Source organism: Heteronotia binoei, chromosome 7, assembly GCF_032191835.1.
Source record: "Heteronotia binoei isolate CCM8104 ecotype False Entrance Well chromosome 7, APGP_CSIRO_Hbin_v1, whole genome shotgun sequence".
Taxonomy (NCBI): Eukaryota; Metazoa; Chordata; class Lepidosauria; order Squamata; family Gekkonidae; genus Heteronotia; species Heteronotia binoei.
The window spans coordinates 57460122-57474262 of NC_083229.1; the positions used below are offsets into that span (position 1 = coordinate 57460122).

Sequence of the window (14141 nt, forward strand, 5' to 3'; positions counted from 1 at the left end):
TTCTGATTTTTATTTTGTAGCCCTTTCTAAAGCAGATGCAGGGCCCTATGATGGAGAGAAAAATCAGTGCGAAGAAACTGCACAAGATGTTGTACAAAGTATAGTCCAAGATATGGTGAACATAGTAGTAGGAGGTAATATAGTTGCTTTTTAAAGCATTTGGCAAATTGGGAAGGGTAATTTGAGAGGGTTTGATTTCCACTCTAAAGTATGTTACAAGAAGCTAGGTTGTGAATAAAATGATTATTTTTATTGGTCCCTTAGTTTAAATATTGTCCACAATGACATAACAGGATGAGTGCTAACCTTTTCTCACATGGTTGTTAATTCCCCATCCTTGATACATATGAAACAGTAGCTGATTAAAGAACTACTAAGTGGAAAGTGTATTCTTTGTATACTGTTTTCAGCTGAGCTGGTGTTCATATTAGTGCCTAGACAAGTTCAAGAGTCATGGTGAATGGAGTACTGGACTAGAATCCTGAGAGACCTGGGTTTGAATTCCCACTTCTACTAAGGAAGCTTGCTGGGTGACCTGGAGACTGCTATATATGCTCAGCCTGATCTACCTCACAGGGTGGTTGTTATGGGAAAATGGAAGGGAAAATTATGTTCTAAGCTGCTTTGAGTCCCAAGTGGGGAGAAAAACTGAACATAAAAAAGCATAAAGGCCATGCTTCTGTTAACATTTAAAGGAATATATGAAGTAGTATTTGGACTGATTAGTTTACCTATTTTGAATTATCAGGATTTGGCAAATTATTTCATTTTTTCACTTCCCTTTTTTCCGCTATGTGTGAACTCTTCACAGCAGGTTCCTCCCCCTCCAATTGAGAAGGTTAATGAGAATTTTTTAAAAAGCTATGGCACTTCATTAAAATGTCTGATGAGAACTGAAAAATGTCATAAATTTTTGAGTACTACTCCTTGTTTAAGACTGAAATATCAATTGCCTAGGCAATCATAACAAATAATATTATGTTACAGTCATAATTCCATAAAGCAATACTATTAAACCTGTGGGATTTTAGATAAAGCCGTGAAAGGCTGACACCCTAGCTGAAGTTCTTAACTGACAGTATTATGGTTCTAGATCCCAGCATGGCATAATAATTAGACTAGCATATGGGAGACGCAGGCTCAGAATTCTCACACTGCCATGGCTACTTGCTGGGTAACCTTGGACATGACATTCTGTTTCAGCGTAACTTATTTCACATGACTGTGGCAGAGATAACATGGAAGGGAGAGAATGTTGTAGGCTACTTTAGGCCTCAGGAGAAAAAAAATATAAATTTTAAAATTAATTGACCTGGTGAATGTTTTTTCCCAGTCAAGTCTTTGCAGAAAATCCTTTGTCCTTACGTTAATTTGACATAGTAATATTGAATAGTAACTTGACATAGTAATATTGAATATGAGGGGAGGGACGGTGGCTCAGTGGTAGAGCATCTGCTTGGGAAGCAGAAGGTCCCAGGTTCAATCCCTGGCATCTCCAAAAAAGGGTCCAGGCAAATAGGTGTGAAAATCCTCAGCTTGAGACCCTGGAGAGCTGCTGCCAGTCTGAGAAGACAATATTGACTTTGATGGACCAAGTGTCTGATTCAGTATAAGGCAGCTTCATATGTTCATATGATATGGTCTCAGGAACATTTGAAGCCACTGGTAATCTTTGGACTCTACTTTTGGCAGTGCACAGTAAACAGTTTTGTGCTGTTTTGTACATTTCATGCATCATGCTTTCCAACTCTTTTAAATATGTTTTTTGTATGCTGTGATTCTTCTAGATGTGGGAGAAAGAATCACTGATAAGGGTATGGCTGATGGGCCGATTGGGACCTCAGAAGATGGTAGTGACAGTGAAAACATCCAGGCAAACGGAATTCCAGGAACACCCATTTCTGTTGTTTATACACCATCTTTACCTGATGACAGATTATCAGTCTCTTCCAATGACACTCAGGTACAAGGATTTATGTTGACCTAAAGTGGTCTTAATAATAAATATTATTTATTTTGAATATATTTGTAGAAAACTATAGTTTTAAATTGTTTGGGAGCATTTCACGTTATATTAAAGTTCATATTGTGCCTGCTATGTAAGCAAAACTTGCATGAGGCAGCGATTTCTGCTCTAAGGAGCAGATACTTTAATTTTAATTATTCATGTGACTTGATACAAACACAGGACAAAGATTATTGATATGTCTTATACTAACATCACCATTAAATTAAATGTAGGAATAACTGTGAGGTTGCCACAATGCTTAATTGTATGTTTCATTTTTATGCTTATTGAAAGAACGTTGTTTATTATTTACATATCATGCACAACTAATTTTTCCCCAATATTCTTGACAAATCTTGTGTTTTTTATTTTATTTTTTGCCATCAAGTTGAAGCCAATTTATGGCAACCCTGTAGGGTAGTTTGCCATTGCCTGCCTCTGTGAAGCCACCCTTGTATTCTTTGATGGTCTCGCATTCAAATATTAGCTGACCCTACTTAACTTACAAGATCAGACAAGATTGGGCTAGCATGGCTATCGTCAAAATGTCCATAAGGAGTTGATGAATCTCTCTCTCTCTTGGCTTGACTTCGCGAACGAAGGTTGATGAATAACATATACTTAAAACCAGTTTATATATATTCAAACATTTGTCTCCTGCCTCTCTAAAATAGCTCAAGGGCTCACAAGAACCAAATGAAAATAACAAAATAGTTTGTTAGAGTATTTATTGGCTATATTTCAATTAATAGGTCCACAAAGACTTGACCACACAAAATCAGTAAAAATTAAATACAATATAATTTTAAACCCTTCCAGAAGGTGTTAAGTGCAGTAGCCATTCACTACTGTTAAGGGAAAGAATTCTGAAGAGGGCCAATGCTGAAAAGCCCTCCCCTGGGTTCCACAAGGAAACCTGCTAAGTCTGATTCCATCAGGAAAGAATGCCAACCTGAAGTCTTGGATTTGTTGATATTGGTGGAGGCAGTTCTTCATGTACTCTGAAGGACTATACAGGCTGTGTTCAATATGTATAACTAGCCAACTGCAGCCACTTGATAGAATATCTCATTCAAATGCCTTGCCATCAGAGAGCAAGGAGAGAATACCCTTGCTAATGCACTGCAATGTGTTAACTTGTTTAGGAATCTGGAAATTCTTCAGGACCTACCCCTGGTGCTAAATTTTCCCACATTTTACAAAAGGATGCCTTCCTAGTGTTCAGATCACTGTGTAAACTCTCCATGAAGCCTCTGTCAGATGGACCACCTGATCCAAAGTAAGTTAAAATTATTCTGTTATGAAATGTGTAGATAATAAAAATTTCAATAGCAGGATAGTACTTCCTCTTCCATATCCTGACTTATACTCTTCACATTTCATGTTAAACACAAAGCTAGTTCCACATAGATGATGGACATAAATTTGTGGAAAACCTTGATAATTTTTGATTTGAATAGATTATTACATCTATAGAAAGCCTTCTGAAGTCTATGAAGTAAAGAGTCAGGTGGTTAACATAGTTTAGATTTATGTCCCTTTGGTAGACCTTATGTTCCTGTAATGGATTGTACTGGCTTCCCTGTTGAATAATAGTAGATGTTGTTTGGAGGGAAAGCAGTTTTCATGGGAGTTATGGAAGAATATGATATTAACAGTGCTAGGTAGTGGGATAGGGTACGAAATAAATCATTAATATATTTGTACTACATACCCTATTATATAAACGGCTTAAATGCATAGATGTTTATCCCACTACCCTTGCAGTATAACTGGCCAGGTAGCACAGTGCACAATATCTCTTCCTGGTGGCCCAACCCCCACCCCCTGGCCCAGTTCAGGCCCCTCACAGGCCTTCCTGGGAGGGTATGGGCCTGATTGTCCATGCACTTGCAACTGCCCAGCTGCCCACGCAGCCCATCCTACCTTGTAGAACATGGCCGGGCATAGCCACCATCACCCCTGTTTGCTGTCCCACCTGCACAGGACTGCAAACAGGAACTGCAGGTGAATCGGGGCCCCAGCATCCTTTACAGGAAGGATCCTTATACTGGAAAAACTTTGTTAAATAAGCTGGTAAAATACAAGCCATTGAATTGACTTAAGATGTGATATATCTGATAAGATGAATCCATTTGTTAGCCACCTTGCTAATTTTTTTAACTTTGAGCTTACTTACAATGTCCCTGAAAAGACCTTTTGGTGTTGAAGTGCTTTAGTGTTATGATGCATGGTGGTAGTGGAAAGTGCTGCCAAGTCACAGCTGACTTAATGACAACCCTGTGGGGCTTTCCAGGCAAGAGACATTCAGAGGTGGTTTGCCATTGCCTGCCTCTGTGTAGCGACCCTGGCCTTCCTTAGTACTAACTGGGGCCAACACTGCTTAGCTTCTGAGATCTGATGAGATCAGACTGGCCTAGGCTATGTAGGTCAGGGTGATGTTTTTACAATATTTTCACATGTAACAAAACTTTAAAATCATGCTTTAAAAGCAAAATAATCAGTTCCATCCTTGCTATATATTCATAATGGTGCTTCCAAGAATGGTATAAATTGAGTCTCTCGCATTGCTCTTTTATACAAAACGGAAACTCTCCAGGATGCTTGAAACTCTTTTCAGAGTCAACAATTAAACTGCTGTGTTTTTTCTCTCATACACTTGCATTAATGTATTCTTTTAAAGCGATGATTGGCAATATTATGCTTGTAGCCTTTTCCAAACTGCCTGAAGCACGTGAGAGATAAATATTCCAGTTCATCAGATATAATAAAATCATTCTTGATTTTCTCCTGTGATTGAACAGTCTCTTCTGCTCTCTCTCCCTTAGTACAAAAAGAGAGGAAGGGATTCAGCAAACTGACATTGTTATGAGAACTAATAGCACTTTGTGCATTGCTACTGCTCCCAGAAATCAGAGTAAGGAGGTTGTTTATACTTACATCACAAATTCCTGAGTTCTCTGAAATATACAATGTGCTATGCAATTGTCCTGTCATAAGTATATAATTTCAATTAGTCAAAGTTCAGATGTAAAGGGCAATGGCTAATGCAATAGGTTACTGTTTGTTTTTAGTTTATTCTTAGATTTTATTGCCCACTTATCCCAGTGGTTTGTGGAAGTAAACAACCTTCTTTAAAAGAGAAATACCTACAGCTCAAATAACTATAACTATTTTGTTCTAGGTCTCATGAGTTGCGATCAAAGATCCTTTCATTGCAGTTGCTGCTATCCATTCTGCAGAATGCAGGTCCTGTTTTTAGGACAAATGAAATGTTTATTAATGCTATTAAGCAATACCTTTGTGTTGCATTATCTAAAAATGGAGTCTCATCAGTTCCAGAAGTATTTGAACTTTCGCTTTCTATATTCCTGACTCTACTTTCAAATTTTAAAACACATCTGAAAATGCAGATTGAGGTAAAGTATCTTCAGTAATATGAATGCTTTATATGATTTAATTCCATGCAATTCTAGGCTGCACATACTTCATTTAAAATCACCAACGGAAATAGTGTGTATAGATAAAGTTCTTTTAAAATCTTTTTTTTTCCCGTGGTGTCACTCTGATGGGACCTCCTTTGGAATGTTGTTGTAAATAAAATTAATAAATAGTTCTCTAGCTATTACTGAGTATGAGCATAAATTACTGTAGTGTTCAAACAACAGAACTGTAACTTCATCAGACTTTCAGATCCTGCCGACAGTGTGGAATGTGGATCTTATGTCTTCTGCTCCTCCTTCACCAGATGTATGCATGTTTGTATTCATGGTTACCTAGGACTATATTAAATAGGACTCAATGCAGATGGCTTCTATCAGTGTGATCTGCATGCCTTGGATTGTAAAATAATATCTCCATGGGTTTGTTCCTGTCCATGGAATCCCTATGAAAATGTGAAGTCGTATATCAGAATATATCTGAAAATGTGAAGTCCTATATCTATAGCTGGTGGAGTGCAGTAGCTGGTATATGGAATTTCCTACAGTGTGTGCTTTTTGAATGGCTGCATATAGCTTAGGGATGTCTACACAAGGAAGAAGACTGGTGGTAATTTTGCTTGAAGCTTCTGCACTGAAATTCAATACTCAGACCCTCTGAATAACTAAGGCTAAGTTATTATGATACTGTGTTCCAAGCAAAGAATAGGACTGAGGAATGCTACATGAGTTGCTATTATAAAAGGGAATGCAGTGGGATTGGTGTGGGTGAGGGATGGTGGACAGAAGGAACTTGTAGTAACCAGCTGGTCAGCACTGTGGAAAAATTCTGTTCCAATTACTAATATAGTCATGAAGGCCAGTCCAAGTATCTACAGTGGTCGGGGGAGGCTTCTGAGTCTTTAACTCTAGCTGGTGCTACCAGTTGTGCTTGAGAAGAAGGGGTAAGAAGTGGCTGCACCATTTAGTCAATTAACAATTGAATAAATCACTGAAACATAAATTAAACTGAACAACAGACTTTTAAAAATATTCACTTCTTGGGTATTTAGTCACTTTAGTCACAAAGCCTTTGCTGAGGTAGTCTATGTTGAAATAAAATATTATTCCCTCCCCTTTCAGAATTATTGCTCTATATTCACAGTTATGCAGGTATAATGGATTAAAATATATCCAATAGAGTAATTAAGATTTCATTATAAAGTTAACACACTTTATAAAAATATGCTGTGCTCTTGGGACAAGCATTCATGAAAAATGCTTATTTAAGGCACCAGATCAGGGTTCCAAACGTCACTTGTAAATTTATTAATCTCATTACCCATTGGTCTAGCAACTCTGTTCAGAATTTCATGTCTGTATTCCTTGCACATTTTTCTCCATGTGGACATTTGTAAGAATAATCACAGGGCAGATCCATTCCACTAGGAGAGGCATTTTCCTCCAGCACAAGAGCATTTTGCATCAGTGAAGGTGCCTTCTGCCAGGGAAAGTGCCTTCACTAGCAGAACATATCCACAGGATATAACCCATTGATAGGAAGCTGAGTTCATAGCTAAGAATATGTGAGTGTACTTGTTTGCTTGCATATGCAGTTGATAAATGAGAACTGATACACATATTCTTTTAATGGTGGAATAGCTGGAGCTAAATCCTTTCTGCTTCCATCACTTGTCTAGACCAGTGGGAAAAGACAGTAGGTTGCCTTCTTCCATTGGACCAGATGAGTATGAGTGTCGAGAAGTTCCTCTCATCTTACCAGCTGGGCAGAAGTTGCTTAGTTTAAAGTTGCAGACTGATATAATCCTTCCCCCCGCCCTCTCCACTCCCATTTGTCAATGGAAAGTATATTTAAAATTCATGAACTTTAGTTTCAAAAACTAAAAAAAGCCCTAAAATTCCCAAACGGACAGCGTTTAATTATGTTGTGTGTTTTTCTTAGGAAGCTTTTTTTCTTTCTGCTGTATCCCAGCACGGCTGGTGGGATTTACAAGGCTGATTATTTATTCATTATATGTTTTGTGAGCCACAAAGAAAATTAGATTTTCAGAAACACACATTTTTGTATATGTCTGTACAGTTGGCTAAAGTGGAAGTAGTTGAGCTGAAATATGTTGTTGCTGTCATATGCCCTTGATATACCAGATTATTCGCTGTGACGGATAAAAAAAGAACTTCCCTCTGGCTTTTTCCCTCAAAAATATGAGAGGAAAGTTTGAGTTGATTTGAGGTAAACTCTATGGACATATGAAAAGCATATGAACTCTACGAGTGGACAATGAACAAATATGAGAGGTGGCATATGTCGGCAAATGTGGCCTGTGAACTCTGTAAGGAAAGATTCTCTGATCACATTAAAGATTGTTGAGAGCAATACGATAACAATGACGTACAAGTCAGTTGTAATGTTTCCCCTATTTTCTTTAACTTGTTAGTTGTTGAGTGTTAATGAAATCATTGTATTCAGTCTGGAATTGTCAGTGAATTCTATAGAATAGGGGTTTTTTACACAGAGGCTTATTCTGTTTATGAGTGCCCAACTGCTTGTTTCATTATATGCTAGTGAGTCTAACAAGGAAGAAGCTATAAATCATGGAGTTCTTACAACATTTAATCCATGTGTTGCTATTAGGTATTATGAAAAATTCACCAGGCTGTGTCTGAGACACCCAACCTATTATGCATATAAGTTTATAGATCTCCAGCAGTAAGTTTAGCTCTCTCCCTGTCCCCTTCCGCACCAACAACTGCTTCCCTCCACTGCATTGGAAATTGTTTTGACGTTCCTCAAGTTCAAAAAAGCAGTTTCCAACAGGGTCATAAACAAAAGGAATTAAATTCTTGCTGGACACACAGTACCATCTATACACAAGTGAATTGTCACCTATTTCCGTACATGGATGCAACTATTCTTACTTGTGTGATGTAGTTGCAGTTTCTATTCTGCTGCTCTGAAGTCAGTGCATTTATCCTTTTTTAATGGGATTTGCAGACACTCCGCTTATTTTGTTTTTGTTTTACTTTTTCCATCTCTGCTTAGCAAGACTTCCAAATGAAATTTAATAGAGTTGGTGGAACAGTAATTGGAGTAAATGCAATTACTGTTAAAGTCAGACTCAGTGACCTCCATGTCTGCATATAATCATAAGCTACTCTATGAATCACTTCCCTCGAATTAAAATGTCGCTGTACAACTGTTACATGTGGCTGTCTGTGATTCTGATTAATAGAATAGTAGATATTTTCATAGTTTTATAGCTGTAAACTTGTAAAAGTGGTAAGTAAAATACACCAGGATATAGAAATTGCCAGGACAATATTATTATTCCTCAAGAGAATATATCTTGTATTACCGCTATCTGTCTGTAGAGTGTTACTTTGGTCTACTGTTAATATATGATTAGTGGATGAAATGTATGAGAAATAAGTTAATTTCCTTGCTCATATAATCCTTTCTAGGTTTTCTTCAAAGAAATTTTTCTGTATATCTTGGAAACTTCCACTAGTTCTTTTGATCACAAATGGATGGTTATACAAACACTCACAAGGATATGCGCAGGTATTACTCCATTGGGCATACTTATATGCTTAAAAGGTGGTGTAGGATCACTTGTCTTGTTAGTTTGTGGACTTTTCTAATAAGCCTGTGAAATGCATTGTTAATGCAATCTGGTATAGAGTGATTAAGAAACTGAGTTGCAAAACAGGACATCCCCAAATTGATTATAATCTGTGCCATGAGCTCACTACAGGAACCCTTTGCATAGGCCACACCCCCTAATGTAGCCAATCCTCCAAGAGCTTACAGGAGTGTTAGTAAAGGGCCTACTGTAAGCTCCAGGAGGATTGGCTGCATTAGGGGGTGTGGCATAATATGCAAAGGAGTTCCTTCTAAAAAAAACCCACCCTGGCTACAGAAATGCTGCAGCAAAAGCATTTCATTGTATAATTTTGTTCTTACAGATGCCCAGAGTGTTGTGGACATCTATGTAAATTACGATTGTGATTTAAATGCTGCAAATATATTTGAAAGACTAGTTAACGATCTATCCAAGATTGCTCAAGGAAGGGGTAGCCAAGAACTTGGTATGACCAACATTCAGGTAAGAGTTATCACTTGTCCCATTCTACTATCAGTTGTTTTTACAGTGATAAATGGTATTCTGTTTGTTGAATATTATCTAATTTTTGTGAAATGCATGTAAATTTCTGCAGGAACTAAGTTTGAGAAAGAAGGGGCTGGAATGCTTAGTGTCTATATTGAAGTGCATGGTAGAATGGAGTAAGGATCAGTATGTAAACCCCAACTCTCAGACAACCCTGGGTAAGCTGCTGTTTTGACATTCTTGTTCATTCTTAAACTGTTGAAGTGCTACAGCTGATATCCCAGAGTATCCCCTTACCTTGTGCAGACTGAGTGCACTTTTTCAAGCCCAGTGTTCTTTTTTTAGATTTGTATGTTAGAAATGTGTTCATGTTATGATTCTTCACTTAACTTTGGTATATATTTTTAATGTTATTAAGAACTTGAATTTGAATCTAGTAATTGGTAATTGTAATCACTTTCCACATCATAATAAAATGATAGATTCATCTAGTACTTTCCTTTTGTGCTCCTTGTGCAGGACAAGAAAAACCTGTGGAACAAGATAGCTGTGAAACCAAACACCCGGACACAATCAATAGATACGGAAGCTTGAATTCCCTTGATTCTACAGCTTCTTCAGGAATTGGAAGCTACAGCACACAAATGTCTGGTACTGACAACCCAGAGCAGTTTGAGGTCCTAAAGCAACAAAAAGAAATAATAGAACAAGGAATAGATTTGTAAGTTTATTCATTTCACTCATGAGATAAATTCTCAGAATGCAGAGGCTTCTCCTATTTATATCTCCTATTTTTAATTCCTTAGCGGAATATCATAATTCCTCCAAGTTTTACTGCAATTAATGCAGCTTAATTTCCATAGCACTGTGAAGGTTGCACTTCTGCAGCCAGTAGTCAGTGTGGTTACTGAGGAGTAAACCCCACTATGTTCAATGAGGTTTAATTTCTAGCAAATGTGTGTAGAATTTTAACCTCAGTCTGACAGTAGTGTTTACACCCTGCCCCATCTGGTTCCTTCCCTCATAGCCAAAAGCATGACAGCAGATTCAGATGCACAGAAAATACTTTTCTGTAGTTCTTCTTGGACTATTGGTACAATCCTAAGTACAGCTGAACCCCTCCAAGGAATTTGATTTCAGTGGATTTTGAAGGATGCAATACTGCTTGGGATACACTTTATATTTCTTTAAACTGCAGGGAAAGAACATACTTGCATATACCTTAAGGTTTAAAGCTTTCTGAATAAAAAGTTAACATATGAGAGGGAAGAATTTAACACTATCCTTCTTCCAGCCAGGTTAAACATGTGCATAACAGATGTTAGACTAGATAGCATTCAGATTTTAGACTTGATGACATAAGTGAGCTGGTCTGGTTCTGATCACCTGGGGAACCCTATAATAAAGGACATTTTCTTCCTACAGAATAAATGCAACAGGCCACTTCAGGAGCTCAAATCACTTGCATTCCACAGTCATAAGGAGGTAGCTCTTAAACATCTAAGAATCCATGCTCACAACAGGTGACTGTGCAACTGTTTTTGCTTCATGGCAGCACAATCCAGTTACCCTGCCTGCTGTCAGTTTGAGGTTCTGAAAGTCTGCTGCTGTTAAGAGCTTAAGAATATAAAAAAATAAGAAGAGCCTGCTGTATCAAACCAATAGTTCATCCAGTCCAACATCTGTCTCACACAGTGGCCAACCAATTCCTCTGGATAGTCAGTCAACAAGTCATAGAGGCCGAGGTCTTCCTGATGTTGCCTTCTTTGCTCTGGGATTCAGAGACTTTGTACCTCTGAATGTGGAGGTTCAGCATGCCTAGTAGCTATTGATAGACATGTCTTCCATGAATCTATCTAATCCTCTTTGAAAGCTGTTTATTCCTTTGTCATCACTCCTGTGGCCCTGAATTCTTTATTTTGGTCACTTTCTGTATAAAGTAGGATTTCCTTTTGACCATCCTGAACCTACTGCCTATCAGTTTCATTGGATGCCCTAGAATTTTGGGAGAGAGAGATAGAAAGTTGTTTTAGTCAACTCTCTTGATCCCATGATAATTTTATAAGCCTCTATTATGTCCCTCTTAAGTCCCAGACTCTTCAGCCTTTCCTCACAGCTTGGATGACAGTAACTACATTTTGAAGTGTGCTGAAGTTATTGTTGTTGATAGTAATACTATTTATTCTAACCTTAGAGCTCTGACAAGTTCCTTCCCATACTTGGTTATTGCTGGGAGTGAAGTGCATTAGGGTAGAATTAAGTGAAAAACTGGCATATCTATTTCACAGTTGACCATGGATACAGATGGAGTAGAAATACCATAAAATTATTTCAATAATCCTACCAAGGAGAAGAAGCACAATAATACTAGATGGGGATTTGAAAGGCTCAGTGCTGTGAAATTTTAATAAATATCAGAATTAAGGAAATGGTTATGAGAGACAATAAATCATCCCATAGTGGAAATGTTATATTAAAATGCCCTTTGAAGCCCTGTATATTTATCCTTTTCCATCTCTTGCAAATGCTCTCTCTACAAATGCATATAAACATTTTAACAGTAAAGAAATTTAAATGTATATTTAAAATATAAATTGAAAGGCACTTGCATGGAAGAAGGGATTTTTGTTTGGCAAATTTGGATTTTAAAATTGGAGTGGTTATGGTGCTGGCTTATGAATTCCCCTCTTAATGCTAATTGTGTGTGTTGTATATGTGATTTTCTGTGCTTAATTAACGTAAGATTTAACATGCAGATTTAATAAGAAACCAAAGAGAGGAATTCAATACCTGCAAGAGCAAGGGATGCTTGGTACTACTCCTGAAGATATTGCCCAATTCTTGCATCAAGAGGAAAGATTAGACTCGGTAATAAAACTGCTGATAATTTTTAAAATACTTAATATCTGTTTGTATATTATTAATCTTATTATAGTTTAGTATGAGAGCAGCCATACTGACGTAGATCAGTGGCTCCTCTAGTTCAGGATATTATTCACACAGTGGCCAAATAGATACCTCCAAGAAGGTGTACAAGCAGACAGCGCCGGCCCTGCTGCCAAGCAAAACAGGCAGTTGCTTAGAGCGCTAGCCTTTGGGAGCACCAAATTGGATGCTCTTCCACATGACTCAGTGGTCTGCTTCTCTCCCAGGCTTTCCCTGAAGCTGCCTGCATCAACAGCGAGAAGCGAATAGGTGCTCTTTTTTGCTTCCCTCAGTTCTCACCCCTTGAAGCATACATCTGCCTTCTGTTTTTCTGATGCCCCTCCTCCATATGTGTCCGACTATTGACTTGTGGGAGGGATTCCCCAGGGGAGGCAGGGCCACCCCCTGCAATCCTTCTCCCAACAGCAATCCCTCTCTTCCCCCTTCCCCATGATCCCTCTCCATCTGTTAAAGATTGACTACCAATTAGTTTTGGGGTCAGCAGTGTGATTGGCAGCTCCACATGACTGGCTTCCAATGGCTGTGATCAGCTACTTCCTTTTCTCTCTAGCCTTCCTGGTTGCAAACTACCTCATTCATTTTGTTTGCAAAGACCAAGAGGATCAGTGCAACCACAAGTGATTTGTTTGTTTACGAAGGCTCCAAGATCCTCAGTGTGATCAGCAGCTCTCCCATGACTCTTTCTGGTGGCTCTGCTTGGCTTCTGGGCTATCCTTTGAAACTGGAAGCTACCTCCTGTGTTTTGTTTACAAAAACTGGAAGAGGCACAATTGTCTGCTGCTGCAGCCTCTCAGGTCGGGGTACCTTTTGGGGGGGGGATTATACTGTAGTAAAGCTGTGTTGTAAGTGCTTTGCCTAGTGGCAATTTGGGAAGTTAGAGTCAGTATGAACTGCTAGCAAAAAAAAAAATTCCTCTTTGAATACATTAATGCTGTTGTTGTTATATTGCAATAAAGCTGTATATATGTTGGGAGTTTATAAGTACTTTGCCTAGGGTTGTGAACCTCCACGTGGTAGCTGGTGATCTTCTGAAGATCAGGCTTCAGAGATCAGCTCCCTGGGAGAAAATGGCTGCTTTGGAAGGTGGAGTCTATGGCATTATACCCCTCTGAAGTCCCTCCCCAAACCCTGCCCTCCAAAGTTTCCACACACACACACACCCCCCCAAATCTCCAGGAATTTCTCAACCCAATAACATATTTAATTGTGTTCATTTGTGTCCTTCTTTAAGTTTATATCTCTGCTACCTGGGATTACGTTTTATGACATGCATGGCCCGGCCCCACAAAGTCAGTTCCATTTATGTCAGTTCTGTCCCTTGTAACAATTGAGTTCAACACCCCTGGCCTATGGGATTGAAAAAGAGTTTAGCAGGGGGCATGCATGTATGGAGGGCTCTTTACCTTGGAGGTAACGATTCCCTGGACATTTCTGCCCTGGGCATGCTTTGCAGGGCTAACAAACATTAGGAAAGCATGCTTGGATTTTTGATGGCTAGGAGCGAATATTTCCAAATCAGGGGGGTGGCAAGAGGCACCGTAATTAACAGGGAGTAACTTAAAAGCTCCTGAATATTTTTCAAGGGATAGCCAAAGACAGCTCCCCCTTGCAAGTGGTGTCTAGTATGGGAGCTAGATAATA

The 14141-nt window shown here is 38.6% G+C and overlaps 1 protein-coding gene across 2 annotated transcripts in view; it reads left to right on the forward strand.

Annotated features, from left to right (window-relative positions):
• The window catches only part of ARFGEF1 (ADP ribosylation factor guanine nucleotide exchange factor 1), a 109068-nt gene that overhangs the window by 45112 nt on the left and 49815 nt on the right, over nt 1–14141 (forward strand). For both annotated transcript variants that reach the window (XM_060243672.1, XM_060243671.1), the window contains exons 7-15: nt 21–134; nt 1788–1963; nt 3154–3287; nt 5193–5427; nt 8908–9007; nt 9412–9551; nt 9664–9772; nt 10074–10275; nt 12311–12422. In XM_060243672.1, the coding sequence (XP_060099655.1) occupies nt 21–134; nt 1788–1963; nt 3154–3287; nt 5193–5427; nt 8908–9007; nt 9412–9551; nt 9664–9772; nt 10074–10275; nt 12311–12422 (1322 nt within the window). The remainder of the gene's footprint in view (nt 1–20; nt 135–1787; nt 1964–3153; nt 3288–5192; nt 5428–8907; nt 9008–9411; nt 9552–9663; nt 9773–10073; nt 10276–12310; nt 12423–14141) is intronic.